The sequence below is a fragment of the Malaya genurostris genome, chromosome 3 (assembly GCF_030247185.1).
Source record: "Malaya genurostris strain Urasoe2022 chromosome 3, Malgen_1.1, whole genome shotgun sequence".
NCBI lineage: Eukaryota > Metazoa > Arthropoda > Insecta > Diptera > Culicidae > Malaya > Malaya genurostris.
Window position 1 is genome coordinate 171,634,103 of NC_080572.1, and position 20,908 is coordinate 171,655,010.

The 20,908-nt window shown below is 37.9% G+C and overlaps 1 protein-coding gene across 1 annotated transcript; it reads left to right on the forward strand.

Moving 5' to 3' along the window:
- The first annotated feature begins 9,465 nt into the window (after positions 1-9,465).
- On the forward strand, positions 9,466-17,089 carry LOC131438770 (uncharacterized). The gene is made up of 5 exons (XM_058609025.1): positions 9,466-9,580; positions 9,880-10,050; positions 10,112-10,387; positions 10,449-10,705; positions 16,195-17,089. The coding sequence occupies exons 1-5, from the start codon at positions 9,511-9,513 to the stop codon at positions 16,618-16,620; spliced, it is 1,200 nt and encodes a 399-aa protein (XP_058465008.1). The 5' UTR covers positions 9,466-9,510; the 3' UTR covers positions 16,621-17,089.
- The last annotated feature ends 3,819 nt before the right edge of the window (positions 17,090-20,908 follow it).

The window sequence follows — 20,908 nt, forward strand, 5'->3', positions numbered from 1 at the left end:
TTATTATAGCTAAGTAACTGGATACTAGGTAATGAAACTTCCGTTTTACAGCATGGATATTCGCTGTTGGTTTGCGATACTCTTTGTAGATATTACTCTGGGTCAGTGATTGCTTGTTTGATTAGGCAGTTGTTCTGAACTGGAGATGTATTCAATCTAAGGTCTGAAATTATTGTAGATGAAGCGAAAATGATTGTTAGGTATTTAGTTTTTATGAAACCATTATTCTCGCAATCAGAATCAATCAATCACCATGCATCATCATGTAAGTTTTGCGGCATATTCTGTTACTGATAATTGGATTACGTTGGAATGCTAATATTTAAAGAAAATGAAAATATGGTAAACGGGGTAATTCTAGGACAAGAGATCTCTAAACATTTCATGTCTCGTTTTAGAGAATTGCGTAACGATTTCTATCTTGAAAGAAGCTGTTTTTGTGATATTGAGACAAAAATGCGACTTATTTCAGCAAACTTACCATGTGAGAGAGTGATAGGCTTTTGATCGCGAACATCTTGAGTGATACTACTCGTCATCCTCCAATAACAAGTGTGTCGGTGTTCCTACTATCCGGGATTGCGATTGCATTTTCGTGCAGTAGGAGCATTAAGCTATTAAGCTTTCGCTTTGGGTCTGGTCTCCTACTTAAACTTCAGAAAATTGCTATAAACTTCATTATTTATTTGTTTTCAATTGTTTGAATTATTCTTATGCTTTCGTTTCCTATTATTTGTGTGTTGGAATTTTTTGTGGTCGTAAAATGCTGAATCGACACTCACAAGGCCCTATCTCATGCCTTCACGTGTGTCTTATGATAACCGGCGTGCTTCCGTGGTAGTAGCAGAATGAGAGTGGCGTACCGAGGAAATTTGGTGCCCGGGCCCCCCTACATACGCCACTGTCTGTCCCCTGCTTTTGATTTTCATTTCGATCCGACTTTCTGCTCCAAAGTTAATTTCATGAGTATTTTTAACAAACGATAGGTAAAAACAAGTAGAAATCCCACAAAACTGACTAAGAAACTTTTTTAGTTTTTAGAACTTAGTTCATAATTTCATGAGTACTACTGGCCTTCTATTTCCTGTTCCGAAAACACCGAAAGTGGTGGAAGAAATCCAAAATTAGAATTCTTTATGATATCTGCTGAGTCGTTTTTCACTAATCTTTATTTAAATGAAAGCTCATATTATCTCGAAAACTACTGTAAAATTTCATACGGATTCGACCTCCGGTTCTGCAATTACAGGGCGATGAGTGTTAAAACATCAAAACCGTTATCTAATATGACGATACAAAACTGGTACGTGCTGGTATGCGAAAAGAAAACACAACACGCTTTCACTAACGATGTACACAGTGTACACTCTATAAAGAAAACAAATACAAATACCGAAAACACAACTGAGTCCATCTGCACCGTAAACACATGACCAGCAGTTTTCAATTGCGTTGAATACACCAGAATCACGGTGCGGATACGAATGTCTGCTACTGGGATCATGTTTGAACAAAACAAAAAACAACATGCCGAACACATTGTTGCATTGTGTATACTGTTGAAGAAATTACATTAGAATATAAATCTTTCTATTTGGATAAATCATTTCCAATTCCATTGTAAATGCTCAATCAGTCATCGACAACGTCTTGTAAAAGAGGAAGGAAATCTGTACTTTTTACGAAAGTACAGTTAGTGTGGTTGGTAAACGACTGGACAATGCCCAATTCAGACCCCAGTGTGGTTCTTAGCCTCTTGTCCAGTAACTCCTATCCCTACCTTCCCTGAGGTGCCGGCTGGGGTACGAGCAACCATAGGAAAGATCGGGTAACCGACCCCGGTGGGACCTTGGTCGTATGCTGACAGGCAAGGGGGTCCTCTTTAGAGGATGTCGGAGCGTCTGTACTCCATGTTAGGAGCGGCTTCAAACAGCGGCTGAGTTTGAAATGCTGTATCCCGTCCAGCTAAATCCAAGGTGGCAGCCCCTCCAACGGGATCGTCCTAGTGCTAGTTGAAGCGTCAAACAGAGCAAGCACGATGATCCTCCGGCCGGAAAGAGGGTTGGCGTAGGCCTAATAAGCCGCCCGTAAAACATCTATTACGAATAATACAGGAGAGAATACGACCCGGAACAATCAGTATAGACCCACGCAACGAAATAAGGCTAACGATTGGAAACTTGAAACATGGAACTGCAAGTCGCTAGGTTTGGCAGGCTGCGACAGGATAATATACGACGAACTAAATCCTCGCAGCTTCGACGTCGTAGCGCTGCAGGAGTTTTGTTGGATGGGACAGAAGGTGCGGAAAAGCGGACATCGAGTGGCTACCTTCTACCAAAGCTGTGGCACAACGAACGAGCTGGGAACTGGCTTTATAGTGCTGGGCAAGATGCGTCAGCGAGTGATTGGGTGGCAGCCGATCAACGCTTGGATGTGTAAGTTGAGAATTAAAGGCCGTTTTTTCAATTACAGCATCATAAACGTGCACTGCCCACATGAAGGGAGACCCGATGACGAGAAAGAAGCGTTCTACGTGCAGCTGTAACAAGCCTATGACGGCTGCCCACGCAGAGACGTAAAAATTATCATCGCTGACATGAATGCCAAGGTAGGAAGGGAGGCAATGTACCGACCGGTAATCGGGCCGAACAGTCTGCATACCGCATCGAATAACAACGGCCAACGGTGTGTCAACTTTGCGGCCTCCCGAGAAATGGTAGTCAGAAGCACCTTCTTTCCCCGCAAGGATATCCACAAAGCTACCTGGAGATCACCTGACCAACAGACCGAAAACCAAATCGACCACGTTTTGATCGACGGAAAAATTTTCTCGAACATCAACAATGTTCGCACCTACCGCAGTGCAAATATAGATTCGGACCACTACTTGGTTGCTGTATGCATGCGCTCAAAACTTTCGACGGTGGCTACTCAACGTCGAAACCGAACGTCGCGGTTTAACATCGCGCGGCTCCGGGATGCTGGAGTAGCCCAAGATTACGCACAGCAGTTGGCAGTGGCACTACCAACGGAAGAGCAGCTTGGTGCAGCTACTCTTGAAGATGGCTGGAGAGACATCCGTTCTGCCATAGGTAGCACTGCATCAGCAACAATAGGTACGGCGACTCCGAACGTAAGGAACGACTGGCTCGACGACGAATGTGAACAGTTAGTGGCCGAGAAGAATGCAGCTTGGGCGAGTAAGCTGCAACACCGGACGAGAGCAAACGAGGAGCGATACAGACAGGCGCGGAACAGACTAAACACCAACGGGGATCTTCTAACGAACGACTGTGAGGCGATCGAGAGGTGGCGGCAGTATTTCGACGACTACGGATTCCCGGACTGACTGATACGATTGGTCAAGGCTACGATGGATCGAGTGATGTGCGTTGTTTGAGTATCAGGGATAAACTCGAGTCCCTTCGAAACTCGCAGAGGGCTACGACAAGGTGATGGCCTTTCGTGTCTGCTATTCAACATTGCTTTGGAGGGTGTGATAAGAAGAGCGAGGATAGACACGAGTGGCACGATTTTCAGAAAGTCCGTCCAGCTACTTGGTTTCGCTGATGATATTGATATTATAGCACGCAACTTTGAGAAGATGGAAGATACGTACATCGGATTAAAAGCTGAGGCCAAGCGGATCGGACTAGACATCAATGTGTCAAAGACAAAGTACATGAAAGGCAGGGGCTCGAGAGAAGATAACGTCAGCCACCCATTACGAGTTCTGATTGGTGGTGATGAAATCGAAATGGTCGACGAGTTCGTGTACTTGGGCTCACTGGTGACTGCCGATAATGACACCAGCAGAGAAATTCTGAGACGCATATTGTCAGGAAATCGTGCTTACTTTGGATTCCGCAGGACGCTTCGATCGAGTAAAATTCGCCGTCGTACGAAGATAACTATCTACAAAACGCTGATTAGACCGGTTATCCACTACGGGCATGAGTCCTGGACAATGCTTGCGGAGGATCAACGCGCACTAGGTGTTTTTGAACGGAAGGTGTTGCGAACCATCTTCGGCGGAGAACGGATGGAAGACGGTACGTGGAGAAGGCGAATGAACCATGAGCTGCACCAGTTGCTGGGAGGACCAACCCTCGTCCAAACGGCCAAGGTCGGGCGGTGGGCCGGGCATGTTGTTAGAATGTTGGAGAACAACCCGGTTAAAATGATTCTCGATAATGATCCGACCGGTATAAGAAGAAGAGGCGCGCAGCGGGCAAGATGGATCGATCAAATTGAGGACGACCTGCGGACCCTTCGCAGATACCGAGGCTGGCGGCGAACAGCCATGAACCGAGTTGAATGGAGACGCCTCCTGTATACAGCAGAGACCCGCGTGGTCTACAGTTAGTGTCAAAAGATGGAAAATTGTCGACTTGAGAGCTAGTTATAATACGTGTGCTTATAATAATAGTGCTATATACGTGGAGCTACACCTAAATACATGAACAATATCGATGATGCTGTTCAGCGCAATATTCAGCAGTACACCTTTCAATATGGTCTATCAACACTTCACACTTCACTTTGTTTTTTTTAATATTTTCTTCGTATATCGTATCGTTTCCAGATTAAAAAGTGGCAAGCCAGGACATAAATAGAAAGCAATCTATACAGAAACAAAATTCAAGGGGAACCTTGGACTGCGGGTAAAGGATCCCAGGATAGGCGGAAGTGGTAATTCAAATTGCAGTAATACCTCACGCTCTTTCTTCGAAAACTGGCAGTTGTCGCCGCAAAACACTGATATTGAATCAGAATTGATAAACGGTTTCAAAACATTATCAGAAGCATTGAGTTCAGGTAGTAAACGCTATTGAATTTGATCGGTTATTTTAATCAATATAAACATAAAATATTACAGGTATCGTAAAAAAGCGATAGATTCTAAAGCTATGCTATCGAGACACCCCGGATGGTCGTTGAAGAGTATCCGTAGTTTGGGATGTCAGCCACAGTTCACAAAATATCAATTTACGGAGCTCAATTTTTATCTTCTTTCGTGGTTCTTATGTGCCTTTATCTTTGCCGATCTCATACTACGAAGATATAAGAGCTACGCACACAGGCCCAAGATTTCTGCTTCGGTTGACTTAAAAACTTGACAAAACATTCTCGAAATATTTCATTATAACATAATACAAAAGAAAAAATATGGCTTTTTGAGAATATTAGAGCCTGCGTGCTCCCTTGAGTAATAAATTGCTTCCTTAAACGTGTTTTTCTCGAAAGCAGGTTTTGAAAGTCCGTGTCCATCGTCATTCAAAAACTACTGCACCATTTTTTTTCAAATTTAGCACACACTTTCTACATACAAAAAACCAGACCCCAACGTTTTCCTTTTCGTTGTTTGATACTATAGGGAGGTTTTACAGCTACAAAATGGCCGATTTTTTCGTAAAATTAAAACAAATTAAAACAATCAAACAGAAACATTGGGTTCTAGAAAAACTTCTGCTCTAACTATGCTGCTTTGATTTGTTCACTTCTGATTAGTCTGCGCTGAGATACAATGGACACCGCAAATCATGATTTTTAAGAAGCGTCCTCAAAAATGCCTCTTCGACGACTTATTTCTCAATATTTTTCCACGAAAAATTACAAATTTGTTCGAATGATGCTTTTTATTATTCAAAATATTTGAATTTATTTTGTTGAACGATAGTTCTTAAAAAAAATTCGCAAATTTTTTTCATCATTTAGACCCTACCCCCCCTTAATTTCCTTTGCTCGTTTTGATAATTATACCAAAAAGACATATAATATTATATGTCTTATATAATAAGAGTTATGGAAAATTCTCAAACAGTTGATCAAGCCTACACATAGTGCATCGAAAAGCATAACTTTTGATGGTATAGAAGAACACACAGAACAAATTATATCTGAAAAGTTCAACAGTTATTTCATAAATAGTGTTCAGCAGATCAATCAAAGTATTGAATTGGTAGGTGAACCTGTTGAAATAACACAGCCGATGAATAACTATTGTAGACTTGATGAATTTCAATCAATCACTTTTGAACAATTGAAAAATATTTGTTTTAATTTGGGAAAATCGACGGGCATTGACAATGTTAACTCAAAAGTGATACAGGATTGCTTTCATGTTATCGGACACGATCTACTGGATTTGGTAAATGAATCGTTGAACACGGGGCACGTGCCTAAGGTGTGGAAAGAATCTCTGGTGGTTCCTATCCCTAAGGTTACTGGAACGGATAAAGCCGAGGAGTACCGTCCCATTAACATGTTGCACACGCTGGAAAAAATTCTGGAACTTGTTGTTAAAGATCAGCTGATTAACTATTTGAACTCTAACAGTTTGCTAATACCGGAACAATCGGGATATCGTAAGGGTCACTCTTGTGAGACCGCTTTGAACCTAGTGTTGGCAAAATGGAAGGAGAAAATCGAAGCCAAAGAGAGTATTTTTGCTGTGTTCTTGGATCTGAAGAGAGCCTTTGAAACAATTTCAAGACCTTTATTGTTGCAGACATTACAGCGTTTTGGCATCGGGGGAGTGGCACATGAATGGTTTGAAAACTATTTATGTGGTAGATCTCAAAAGACTGTTCTTAACGATGTAGTGTCTAGTTCCCTCGGTAATTCACTTGGTGTGCCTCAGGGAAGTGTGTTAGGTCCTATTCTATTTATTATGTATATTAATGATTTGAAGCGAGTCTTACGTTTCTGTGATATAAATTTGTTTGCTGATGATACTGTTCTGTTCATTACGGCTAAAGATTTCAATGAAGCTGTTGCACATTTGAACGAGGATCTAAATTCGCTGGTTCGATGGTTAAAATTTAAGCAACTGAAACTAAACGTCGCGAAAACTAAACATATGGTTATTTCTTCTGTTAGCACAGGTCATGACGCCAATATGGAAATTGATGGTGAAACTATTGATCGCGTTAGAGAAATGAAGTATCTTGGAGTCATAATTGATGAAAAGTTAACATTCAAATCTCATATCAATAACGTCATCAAGAAGATTGCCAAAAAGTATGGTGTATTATGTCGTTTGAAAAATGACTTAACGACCCATAGTAAGATTCTTTTGTATAAAACAGTCATTTCACCACACATTGACTTTTGCCCATCCATTCTGTTTCTTGCTAATAACACACAAATCTTGAGATTACAGCGACTGCAAAATAAGATCATGCGATTAATTCTAAAATGTAGTAGATATACCTCCTCAGATTTTCTACTGAACGCATTACAATGGCTTTCAGTGAAACAGAGAATTTACTACTTAACCATGATATTCATTTTCAAAATCTTAAATGGTATGTTGCCTCGATATTTGTGTGATCGAATTGAAAGAGGAACTGATCTGCATAGGTACAATACTAGAAACGCATCTGATGCTAGAACACCAAGCTTTCTGTTAGCCAGATCGCAAAACTCATTATTGTACAAGGGAATAAGTTTTTTCAATTCGATGCCAAGAGAAATCAAACGCGCGACGGCATTGGTGGAGTTCAAAAAGTTATGTATTTCACACATAAAGTCCGCTTTGTAAGCAAATATTTAGTTAGTTAGTTCAAATTTTTTTTAGATTTTTTATTTTTTTACGTATTACGAAGATTGTATTTTCTTTTTCTTTTTGTTTATATATATTATTGTGAGACGTATTAAGTTACTATGTTCGGTATGATGATGATGGATTTTTAGTTTGTTTGAGAGTTGAAAATAATGAGCAGTCTACAAACGTTTGAGCCTCGCGCGCGAAGCAGGTAGTGACTATTTGGAAAGTGAACAGGACTGGCCGAAGAGCCTTAGCATTCAGTGTGTTAAGTTTGCTCTTGACCGTGATCGCAAGGTTTGATTAATAATTTAAGGAATAGATTCGGGAAACTAATTGGGATCGACAGTTGTTGATGGAATTGGGCTTGGCTCTGCTCATCCGCAGTCTCGTTACTCCATCGTAGCTGATGTGTGTAGCGATGAACTGGTCCGGCGGGAGGGGCCAGGTGAATTACTGTCTGATACTGGTAAAGATATCGGGTTCGATTCCTGATGTGATCAAGGATCTTCCCGGGTTGGAAATTTTCTTGATTAACCCTGGATAGTAAATCCGAAATATTTGAATGTTATTTGTGGTCAGTCGTTCTTTTGAAGAAGAATCAATACCTGCTAGATTAATCAGATCGTTTTCTTTTGTTTACTGGTTAAGATATGTGCAAAAATATTAATTATCATTTAGATAACTCGTTCTGCTCACACCACACCTTTGTAGGGGTACGAGGTGGGACCATCATCATCATCATCATCATCATAATCAAGATGTATAGTTTTTCAGACCATATAGAAAATTCTATTTAAATGTACCAAAATTAGATTTTTCAATAGTGGTATTTATTTATATAGGAAATTATGATTAAACAATTTTATGTTATGAAATACAATCCACAATACACATTTTAAGATCCAAACATTCACAATCTTAACCCCTAATTGGAATTTTTTTTCGGTTGTTTAAGTGGTCCAGAGCACGGAAAAAATACTAAAACAAAATCTGTCGACAAAACTACCCCTTCAGGGGTGAAAAAACAGTCTGTCCCATACATGGAACATTGTGCATTAAATTATCTGAAAATCAAGAAAATAAAAAGTTTATTTTTTTTAATTATTAGTATGGTAAGTTGCAAACAAAATAAGTTTCAAATTATTTCATAAGTATAGAGCGCTCCTGGATTTTTTTGAAAATAGCAGACATCAGCTGTGTACGAAATTCTCGTTTTGTGTCAGGTAGATGCCGCTAACTTTTCCCGATATGAACGGAATTCTATGATTTTTTTTTTGTGAATTGAGAGTACGTCCCAAATATGGAACATCATGCAGTCGGTGGAAAAAATACATTACAATGCTTTGTAGAATTTTGGAAATGTATGTCCCATATTTGTGACTCAATGCAATTAATGGCTAAACCAATTAAGATGCAATAATAATATTTTACATGAAAATAATCTTAGATATAATCAGATATGATCGATACAAATATTTGATAAATTTTTTTGATATATTAACAACTATCTATAGTGAATTTATATCAAATTCAGACAGGTTTTGTGTATATTCTAATATCAATATTTGATACAATGTTGATAATTAATCTAAAGATTTTGAAGTTTCCTTAAAAAAAAAGTGTGATCCCACTACTGTTGGAACTAATCGGGAAGATATCACACCGCGCGGCAATTCATTTTGATGACGGCATTATGACTCAGACTTTGCGCCAGGGACAGCGTTTAACTTTACCGTTTTCATTGGAATGCTACTTTGGTCAAGCTGCAGTGTAACGGTTAGTTCTACATTCCTCGAACTGTACTCATAGTTACTCTATGTCACAATAAATTTACTTTTGTGGATTGTTCTACTTGTGCGCTTATCACCACATTCTGCTCACAATTGAGTCAGTTTAGTGTCAACCTTTAACGTAAGCTGATCGTTAATTGTATTGTAGGTACTGAGGCGTTGATTATGAATCAGCCGACAATGTTGAGAGTAAGCATTTTGCTTTGTGTTTGTGTTTATGTTTCTCTCGCTACTGGTAAGTTCCAATGGCTCAGAAGGTTTTTATTTTGTGTTTCTAGCATTTAAAAACTAGCATCATTAGATAAATTATATGAAAATTAAGATTGGTAATCAAGTCATATGCGCGATATGTTAGTCCGTAAATTTTGCGTTACGTCACTATTGGGAGATGATGAGTTCCAACAGTGATAGTTAGTTGTTGTATTCAAAGTGAATAAAACATGGTGATTGATGATACAGATTTTAAATATGAATTGAGATTGAACTTGAGGGTACCACAAAAGACAATTAAGGATTATGAATCCTCTATTTCAGATTGCCGAATATATCTGCGTAGTAATGCTACACACGAAAAGTCACCACTGTTACTCAAATCAAAAGGAGCAGTTTATAATTTACTAGAGCCAGAAGGAACATATTTTAAACTAAAAGAAGGAGAAAACATTGTGATTGGTTGTTCCAATGTTAAAAATGAGATAGCTGAGCGTATGTAATGAATATTATCTCATCATTGTTAGTGTAAATAATATGTATAGATATTTCACAGTGAAGGAGCATCTTGCAAACATTACTTGTGTGAAACATCAGGAATTCGAAGTAAAAGGCCTGAAAAAGCAACTTAATCAGCTGAACTGTTCATCAAGTATTTCTAGTGCGATCAAAGCACAGAATCGTCCTTGTGCAGGGGGAACAGGTGCCTTATTTGATGTTGGATTTGAAGTTCTCGGAATACCATTCGTTAAATTCTTCCAGTCTTGTTACAGCTTGGAAAAATCTTCAGTGATCTACACGGACCACGACATCCTCGGACGTTCGATTAATGGTCAGAAGAAAGCATCGATCATAGAATTATAGTAGAAAATAATGGTCAACTTCTCCCATAGATGGTCAAATAAACAATGATCGCCCGGCATTCAAAGTTGGTGGATTGAACAGTAAAGTGCGGTTCTCTTCAGTCTACACACAAAACGCTCAGAAAGAAAGATTGGCGCAGCTACTGGGATCAAACACACTCGCAGAAAAATACATTTCTTCATCATCTTTTTTTGCCAAAGGTCATCTTACGCCGGATGGCGATAGTGTGCTGAATTCCTGGGCAGGAGCAACGTACTTCTATATTAATGCAGCTCCCGAGTGGCAGGTAAATTAAAGTTCTTTAATTCACGTCAATATTTTTTAAAAAGGTTTTTGAAAGGGCTACTGTACCTATAGTAATCTCATATCAACTATTTGTTTATGTCGACGTCTATTAATGAATAATGAACAAAATGCTCGGCTAGTTTGAATATGTTTATTACTATCTACTGAACTCAAGTGTCATTTTCCAAAACTGGTATTTTTTAGCTATTCTAAAAACGCACTGCTTTCAAGCCAACAAAGTTATGACGATACTTTGTTTAAGTAGTGTTTTAGGTGGTAATTTAATGAATGGCAGCAACTTGTACTGATCCTAAAAGATGGGTTGTTCTAAGCACAACTCATCTGTGATCATAATGGTATATAAAACGACTAATTGTTAGTAGTACCACTCGCCGGAAAAATCAAGGGAGTTTCATTAGTCTGCTGAAAATGTGATATGTATATATTACACTGGCACGTTCTCCCAAACTCAACTATCTGATGGTTAAGATAGAATATATTGCTACACGGTAACTCGGTTTAATTTGTTATTTTCGGCAAACATTGACTGAGAAAGACTCGAAAGTAACGAGGTAAAATGTCCAAAAAATTGAAATGACAAATTATCATATAGAGCGATAAGCAAAACACGTAAAAATCCTTCTTAATTTAGTTTGAAACTGTTTCATTTTATAGGTCATGCTAGTTGCTGGCCAAACGAACCGATTTCAGCCATGTCGGTTCCCAGCTCCCGGTTTCGGAAGTGCCTAAAATAGTAGTCGAAAACTCAAAAACGGGACTCTCCTCATTTTCAGAATGAAACAGCTAAGTCGATTTTCACAAACTTAGACTTGAATAAAAGGATCAGTGTATATTAAAATATATTGCTTTTAATGTAAGATGTGTTTAATATTTTCAACCGTCATTTAGAGCGAAAATGAAAAATAAACGAAGTATGGTACTAGATTGTTTAGTTTCGATGAATCTAAATAAGATCTCGGGCATCCAAGAATTCTCTTGGAAACAGATATTGTATATAATCACTTAACGGGTGACTTTTGTATGACTATTGAGTGTGGTATGTACTCGTAGGACTAATTACAGAATATTGACATACTGTGATAAGATCTGTAGAAGAACTCGAACATTCAAAACCTACTTGGAAAAAGGTCTTAAGCTCTACCAATGTAACCGATGACTTTAGCGAGTTTATTGATTGTGGTCTATACTTTTTGTGTTTCGATCAATTTATTTAATTATTGCGACGAATTATTATTGAGTGCTGGTTCATCCAAATATTAGTTGGAGTTCAGGCCTTAAGATCTACCTGTGTAACACAGTACAGTGCAGGAACGAAATGATCGATCTCGGTCCACATTCGTGATACCACATGCGATCAGCAGAATAATTGTGATTGCCATCCAAAAACTACTTGGAGTTCAGGCCTTAAGAATAACGGCAGTAACGAACTTATATTTCTCGGTCCATATTCATGATACCACATGCGGGAAAAGATCAAAATACCCAAGTAACCAGTATATAGCTCTACGATTATGAACAGAATTGAAAAACTGTACATAAACTGCTGAATGCTCGTGTAGATCTAAATACCTGTTTTCACTGTAGTTCTTGGACGACTGAAAATGTCCCTAGGAAAGATCAATATACCCAAGTAAGCAGTTGGTAGCTCTACGACTATGATCAGCATTGGAAAACTATACTTAGACTGCTAAATGCTCGAGTACATTTTAAGATCTGTTTTCACCGAAGTTCTTGGACGACTGGAAATCTTCCTCGAACAGCTATCTTTTTTTCGCAAAAAAATTGAACCCTTTTTTCGCAAAAAAATTGAAATAACTCGATGGTTTATTTAATTGGATCAGGGTCATTTCGCCGAAAGCCATTTCGCCGAAAGCCGTTTCGCCGAAAGCCATTTCGCCGAAAGGGTTATTTCGCCGAATGACATTTCGCCGAAAGGGTCATTTCGCCGAATCCTGAAAACGTCTTGAAATCGTAATTAAAATTGATTTAAATCGAAGACAAACGAAAGATGATACCGTTAACACCCTTTTTGTTGACCTACCATTGTATTTCCCAAGAAAACTTGTTGACTATTAGCTAGTAAGCATCAAAGCAACTGCATAGGTGTATCTACCAGGCAAATGTAGGTGGTATTTTACGTTTGTTAAGTGAAAATGAAAAAATATCTAATGCGGCTACGCGCATCGTTTTGGTTCATGTGCTGTCCGACCTCGCTACCGCTCGTTCGGACCTAACCAAAGCAAAGAAACCTAGCTTTGAGTAGACCGGGCAAACGAGGCGGTTACAGGTTTGTATGCAAGAGGCCGCCGCTTCCGACGGCGGGTCGGCGGCCGACTCAGCTGGCGTCGGCTCGGCGGCTTTGTGCCGCCGAGCCATCTTGGCTTCGGTTATGTGGCTGCGCCACATCAATTATACAGAAGACATAACATGCATGAGATATGACCCTTTCCGCGAAATGACCCTTTCGGCGAAATGACCCTTTCGGCGAAACGGCTTTCGGCGAAATGGCATTCGGCGAAACGACTTTCGGCGAAATGGCTTTCGGCGCTCCCATTTAATTTACGCATCCTGGGCTTTGCGCGTAAATTGAGGTTCCAGTGTACGTACTGTTTTGTCGCAATAATGTTTTCTTGTATGCTCATGCAAACTATGAACTTTTTAATCTTTCGAGCAAGTTGAGGCTTTTTTCTGTTTTCTTGTCCCTCGATTTATTGTTAAATATCATATAGAAAGCTATGCACTTACTGTGAAAAACATCTTTCGAATCGCGAGCCAGGGGTTCGAGTGTCATATACTATTCGACTCAGTTCGTTGAGAGCGGTAAATGCATGTGTGCGGTATGTGTGTATACACGGGCAAAATTCCGATTCTTGAAATGAGCGAAACGAGTCTTGATTTGAGGAAAATAATATATTTTCATGTTATGATAATTCACCATGAATAAAATTTCTCGGATCATGATCCATTTGGACTGATTTCTATTATGTTTAAACGTAACGCACTTGAAGTTGTTGGGTATAACTTCATGCGTGTTTCTGCTACGATGGTAATTTTTGCAACATAAATTCAGGCGTTATGTGTGATTTTTGCAACGATGGTCATATTTTTGCAATATAAATTCAGTGAAAAGCACGACGAACTTCGATGAAATTATTCTGTTTGTAGAAACGACGACGCAAGAGACAACGTGTTTACTTGCGTTCATTACTTCAGTTTTGATTTTGTGTTTCAGAATTTAAACACTTAAACGAACTGCTTGAAAAAACACGAGTGAATCAAGCCTCTTAAAAAGAAACTTTATGTCGAATTCTTGCAAAAAAATCGTCTTATTTGTAATATTTAGGCGCATCAATACAGCTTGTGTTGTTATATCTATGAAACAAATAAATCAAAGTGGTTGAACAATATATTTTTCAGATTTTCGTTAGATGTTGGTCCAAATTCACAATTGAATTAAACGCTAACTCGCGGAATATTATTCTAGCAACAACAATCACATCAGATATGTAAGAATACATTCGAACAAAATGTAACATGTCTCTTATGATGTCAATTTTCGGTTCATTATCTTTATTTTTATGTGATGTTTAATTCTATATCATACGGTGGGGTGGGTCTTGCTTTTCAATGTCTGCTTTTTGCTTTACCATTATTCTATTAATCTATCATATCACTTGAGGTAGAGGGTTCAAAGTGATAATCGGGTAGAAAATTAGATTTACGAGCTTTGAAAGAAATGCATTCTTCAAGTAACGCATTTTCGAACCATGATTAATTTTCATGGGAGAAGAGTTATTGCTCATGGTTTCATGATAAGTTAAAATGATTGGTTTCATGATTTTCTAATCATAACAGCAGTAACGGATTTCTTTCCGTGTATGACAAAAATGTGTACTTGATTTTCTCGGAGATTATAAAACCAATTTTTTCAAACTTTAAATGAATGGTTGACGATATTGAATTTTATCCGTAGCCGACTTTAGGGGTACAATGTACAAGAAAATTTAAAAATATGGCTGAACTGAGTTATCAAAACAAAGATTTAAATGATGGAAATGGATTTTTGACACCATAGAATGCCATTGAATTTTGTCATGATCCAACTCCGGAAGTACAGGATAAAAATGTGATTTTTTTTGTATTTTTTTACGGAGAAACAACTTAAAAAAATTGATTCAAACTTTTTTTTACATTATAAAGCATCGTTTAAAGAATATTTAGTTAAATTTCCGTATATTAATATTGAAAAATAGGGTGGTAACAGAGCATTCCCCATATCCTCTTTTGAGAATCACGTTGAGCGGTGAACACGATAACTAGGCGTAGAATTATCTGAAATCAAAAATGTTCTTAAATTAAATTTAGTTCGTGGCATACTTGAGCAGAAAAAGGTGATCTTACACTAAATTTTCTGCCAATTTTGAGGTGAAAAACTACCATAATATGAAAATGGAAAATGTTCAAAAACGTGGGGGGGATGCATTTTATACCAAGAAAATTTGTTCTAAGTTTGAAAAGAATCGGTTCAGTAGATTCTGCAGGATCTAGTTCACAATATTTTTTAAATGTTAAACTACAAGAAAATGTAAAAAAGAAACGATTTTCCGAAACTGTTTATCCCTTACCCCTTAAAACTGTACTCACGTGGGTTTCTCAGGGATTTCTTGACCGATTTTTACTAGCTTAGATTCAAATTTAAATCCCATAGATTTTTGTAGAATTTAATCCAGATCCAATTTCCAGTTTTCGGATTACAGGGTGACGTAAAAACAAAGTCTTGGCATTACATTCCTTTTGTGGAATTTGGCCTTTCTGTTTCAACAGACTTTGCAGCCGATTCTTAGTGTATAGAATCATTGCATGGCTAGTACTATGGATCCTACTGACACTAAGAACCTTTCCAGGTCGGGGCTCGAACGTACGACATAATTTCAAACCGTCATTAAAAGCTACGATGGAAAATACGTAAACAATATCATCTAATTTGTTTTCAAGACAATTTTGATTTATTAGTTGTGTTAGTAAATGGCAATACGAATATACTTCTACCATAACGGCCCTCAACTTGTCAACAAGTTCGAAATAATTTCGTTTTTAGATATGACTTTAACGCAATTTTCAGTGCGTTTCACGAATTGAAATATTGCTCTCAAAATAAATTTTCACGATTTGGAAGCGTTGTTCTGGTGTAAACCTATCGAATCGTAATCTAATGTCAAAGATCACTGAACAAACATTCAGCTGTAGGGTGTATTTCTAAGTGTGCAGATTTGAAGTTCAAATTTTAGACCAGGATTGTGATAAAAAACTAACTGAAAAAATATTTTCATTCCTTGATTGTTACTGATTCGTTATTCTTGTCAAATTTGTTTAGTTATAGATTTTCATGCGTTTTAGAGTTAAGCTAGAAAAAATAATCTGAAAACATGGATCATTAAAGCGAAATCAAATCTTTTCTTCTTTCATCAGATAATCAACGTGGGAAACTGGGTTCGGGTAGAGAATGCCGCTCGGAGCATTGCAGCCAAGCTAAACGACACCGTGAAAGTATTTACTGGAGTGTACGACATTTTGACCCTTCCAGATGTCAACGGTCGGATGGTTCCAATAACACTGGCGGAAAACTCTCAGCTTGAGGCACCCAAGTGGTTCTGGAAGGTTTTGTTCCACGCGGCGTCGAACTCGGCGATTGCTCTGATTACTCTGAATAACCCCTACGCTTCGAGTGGGGAATATCTATGCAATGATGTTTGCAATCGATACGGTTGGGGCCAGAAGGAGTTCCAGGATCTGCGGAAAGGGTTTACCTACTGCTGCACCGTACAAGAGCTCAGGAAAGCAATCAAATTCATTCCTACAAAAGCAGACGCTTCCAACATTCTCCGATTTAATTAAATTGTTGTTTCATCTATGCATCCTATATAGCTTCGGAAAAGAAAACAGGCGTGTATGTGATACCGACGAATGAGTTGAATAAGATCGGCCTTGCAGGTGGTAAATAAGTAAAGAATGTCATTGACCGATAGCATTCGTTAGCTGTTTGATAAATGAAATGAAAATGTGTCTTTGGTTCCGATTTTCCGAGTTTAGCATGTTGAAAATTTAATTCAGTTAGTACAAAAATAAATTAATTGAAACCGCAGCAAATTCGTTCAACAAGACAATTATGATTATGTCGCCGCTCTCTTTAGTATTTTTGTTTCAATTGAAAATTTGAAGTAGTGTTTAATAGTTTATTTGTTAAACTCTCGGAAAAATACGTTCACCAACTAGGGCAAAAACGCTCGCTTCTAGAATCTCTGATGAAAGTAATTTAAAACAACATTTAAGAAACAAAATATATTGCTTTTTTGTGCTTGATTAATTGATTATTATTATATGAGAAAGATGCCAGGCCAGGATTATTGTTAAAATAATGTACTTAAAAATCTCTTGATTCGATGATATACCCCTGCTCACAATATTTTTTTTAATTCTCATGTTTAGGGAGCCGTAATATGCAGTCCCTCCGGGCCCGAATATTCTCTCAGGGACCCTGATTATAATAATATATATTTCTATACAGAGTAGTTGCATTTCGGTGCAAAACAAGAGTTCGCTGCAAAAAGTATTAATTTTACGTCTGCTCAGAGGTTCATGTTGACCAGGTAGGTGGCATAACAGTTCAACATAAACTGTTATGCACTGAACGGTCTAAGACGAAACGTAAAAAATGTTACCTTTTTTCAACATCACTTGTAAAATAATGCTCATGCAAACTGGATGTTGGATCTAGGATGAAACTTTAGAAATTTTGGAGTTTCTAAAGCGTTTTGATTGAATTTATAAATTTGTCAAAATCGGCGCAGTGAGCTCTGAGAAAATGGGGTGCATATTTTTCAATTCATTTTTATATATCACGTGTAATTCTGGAAGCGGAAGGCAGATCTGGATAAAATTTATTGACAGACTTTCGGACCATACGACCATACGAAATTTTTCCCTGTCACCCTAGTAGACTTTCGTACACTCTCATAATAATGTTAAATAAGGAGGGATTTAAAATGAAGAATAATGACATTCAAAAACTTTCATTGACCTTAGAAGCTTCAAACTAGTTTCAAAACTTCTCCATTTGTTAGAACATTTTCATAAATTGAAAAAACATGATTGGTGATTATCTACAATTACTCAATGATTCTGTCGTAAGGCGTTTATAAATATTCAGTTGAAATTGCTAACAAGTACGTAAGAACATTCAAAATACATAATTTTAAAGTTGAATGGAAAGTCAAAAATTAGCACAATGAAAACATTGTCACAATGAGACTATTCAACTGACGTCTTTGCATTCAGGCCTGATCAACTGATTTAGCAATTATCACTCCAACTTAAGCTGCTTCTTTGATACTTGGAGACTTGAACACTTCCTTTAGCTTAGTCTTAGCCTTAGCTTAATAGACCATCAGAGTTCCTAGTTCTGAAATACGCTCACTAAACAAATTAATCAATTTATTTCCTTTTAATTTAATTTCAATTGTTTTTACAAACACCTATAAAATTATTAAAAAAGTCAACGAGCTGGTCAAGTGCTAAAATCTATATTTCTGTATTATGCACGAAGTACTCCAAATTCTTGATATAGTAGGTACTTCTCCCTTGAGAAATCTGCGTAATACTATCCACATTGCCTTGCAAGTCTAGTGTACAAGATAGTCGTTTAGATTATAGTTCTCTACGTTTTGAACAATTTTCGATAACAATCTAACCATATTTCGTTGATCCAGTGTTCCGTATCGATTAAAACGTTACATAATGCAGCACAGACTTGTGCTCCACGTGCGTAGGCTGAAGGAATCTCCGCAGAATCAGTGATATTAATCAAGATTATGTCATTCTCCATCCCATCGAGTTGGTTAGAAGAAAATGAGCACATTTAACGCTTCACGGTACGTCTTTTCAGTCGCTTGCCCAACGATTTCCCAACACGCATTACAGCCGTTTAATTCTGCAAGAAATGTAACTTCTTTGATCCTGACATGATAAATATGTCAAGTGTTTTCGCTTTGTGCATAGTTGGAAGCTATAACTTACGACCAAACCTAAGCTATCGCTTGCCGCCGGCCCGAAAGAAACTCTGGGCAGGTTATCACCAGAGTTGGAAAAAGGTTAAGCCCACGTGTATGCGTGTGAGCATGGGTGTGTTTGTGCGTGTGTGTGTGTGGGTATGTTCAGGCCGTCAGGACATTTCCCAAGCGGGAGTCAATTCTAAACCATTCACTTTCGATATGGGGATGAGAACTTTTCCTGAGAACGACATCGCATTTAGTTGACTTTGGTTGGAACGCTTCGGTGAAGTTGAGTAGAACGATAACACACGAAAGAAAATGGCAGACATAAATCTTGCTTTTTGTTATACATATTTGGACTTTGTAAAATATACAGGGTGACTGATATTGAGATGAAGAGCGATTGATTGGCTCATTCAAATACTAAGACACGAATTTGACCGGGTTGCTGATAATTTTAGATCTTGTCGGTTTCACTGCATTACGAAGAAATTTTTTTTTCTATATGCACATCTGTAGTAGTCACAGTCACCCTGTAAAACGTGGCTCTTGAAAACGCTACTCATTTGACCATTTTTTATCACTAAGAATGATTATGTAATCATTTTAAATAGTGTTTGTCAACTGATCGGCTCCACTTTTTGCAAGTGGAAGTTGCTTTTTTTAGCTGTCAAGTAATCAATGAATGTGAGTTTTAAAAACTTACTAGCTGAATTACCCGGCGTTGCTCGAAAATGTTTCGGAAGGCAAGGCCGAAAAAAAATCTGGGAACTGTCCTCCTCATTGATACTCTGATTGTAATGAAACACAACTTAGACGAAAACCCGATTGAACAATATTCCGTTCATGTTCAAATTGCGAATGATCAGTGTCCTATTTCAGATCTACCTTCCTAGTAACCTCCGAGTTTCATATGTATATGTGCTTGTAACGTACTTTCGTACATCCTCGTCACATTCGATATACAATACCTTTGGCTTCCATGGCTATAAACACTTGCTACACACTTAATTTCGTTCGGTAATTCTTCCACATTTTGACGAGTTTTGAACAGCCGAACTACCGAACATTCTCATTCTACTGATATATCAGCACAAATGAACATTTGTTGACAGCAGTACCTTAAGGTACCACTGTGATGAAACGTTATTTTTACCGAAAATATCTCTTACCGAGATTTGAACAGCTGAGGTCGGTAATCCAATTTAAGTGTGTACTCTCTCCTCTTTATAAATATTTTTATGACATCATTACTTCCACGTAATTGTTCAACATTTTCCATCTGATAATGATTATTTGATACCGAAAGGCACTTTAACTTCATAACTACATTCGTACTATAGAATAACTTTTTTATATAATTTATTTTGCTTCGGCTTTAACCATGTGGGTCACCCACCGGGGAGGAAAACGTATAGAATAACGATTCAGCTCATACAAATGTTGTTGTAAACTTATTTCCATCACCTTGGGTCGACTGTTTTCTCAATTTACATAAAAACTTGCACATTTATTGTATGATTTCGTCCATTTAGATCACTGTTGAGCATACTTATTCCCCCTCTCTCTTGTGCATATTTTTGTGAGCCTCACTTAGTTGCTAGAAATATGCTGCACTCGTAAAGAAGTACCAATTTTCCGTAAAACCCGATCAATTTTCCTTTACACTTTACATGTTCGGGGCACTTGTTACACTCCCTCACCCTCTAAATAACCTTCTTGTCTATTTTGATTTAACTTCCTTTTTGTCAGTGAACTTACTACACATCTCCTCCATGATTACCCTGAGTAGTGTAGAAAGTATCTGTGCTTTTCAATAAATATCGATTCCCACCCTTGGTACATGTGCCAAACTTGGTGGCGATTCGTTTGATTGTTTTGTAGTTATGCTGAGATTTGAATATACTCGCGTTCATAGAAAGATAAAGATTATTTTCCATCAGTTCTTTGAATTTCCCGGTATAATGGAACCAGATCTTTTGAAATTATTTAAAGAAAATTGCGTGGCATTCAAATTAACAAAAGCAATACTATCTACAACGACCTTGAAATTCTTGCCACTCTCATGTTTTACAAACCCCTCCTTCTAGTTTAAATGTCGATTCTCTTCAAATTATATAAATTTAGTCATTGAC

What these genes read in the sequence shown, in the direction of transcription:
- LOC131438770 (XM_058609025.1), top strand. Translation starts at nt 9,511, where the DNA reads ATGAATCAGCCGACAATGTTGAGAGTAAGCATTTTGCTTTGTGTTTGT. An exon ending in CCTCGGACGTTCGATTAATG is followed by an intron (nt 10,388 to 10,448) that starts GTCAGAAGAAAG and finishes CTTCTCCCATAG; the next exon opens with ATGGTCAAATAAACAATGAT. An exon ending in ATGCAGCTCCCGAGTGGCAG is followed by an intron (nt 10,706 to 16,194) that starts GTAAATTAAAGT and finishes TTCTTTCATCAG; the next exon opens with ATAATCAACGTGGGAAACTG.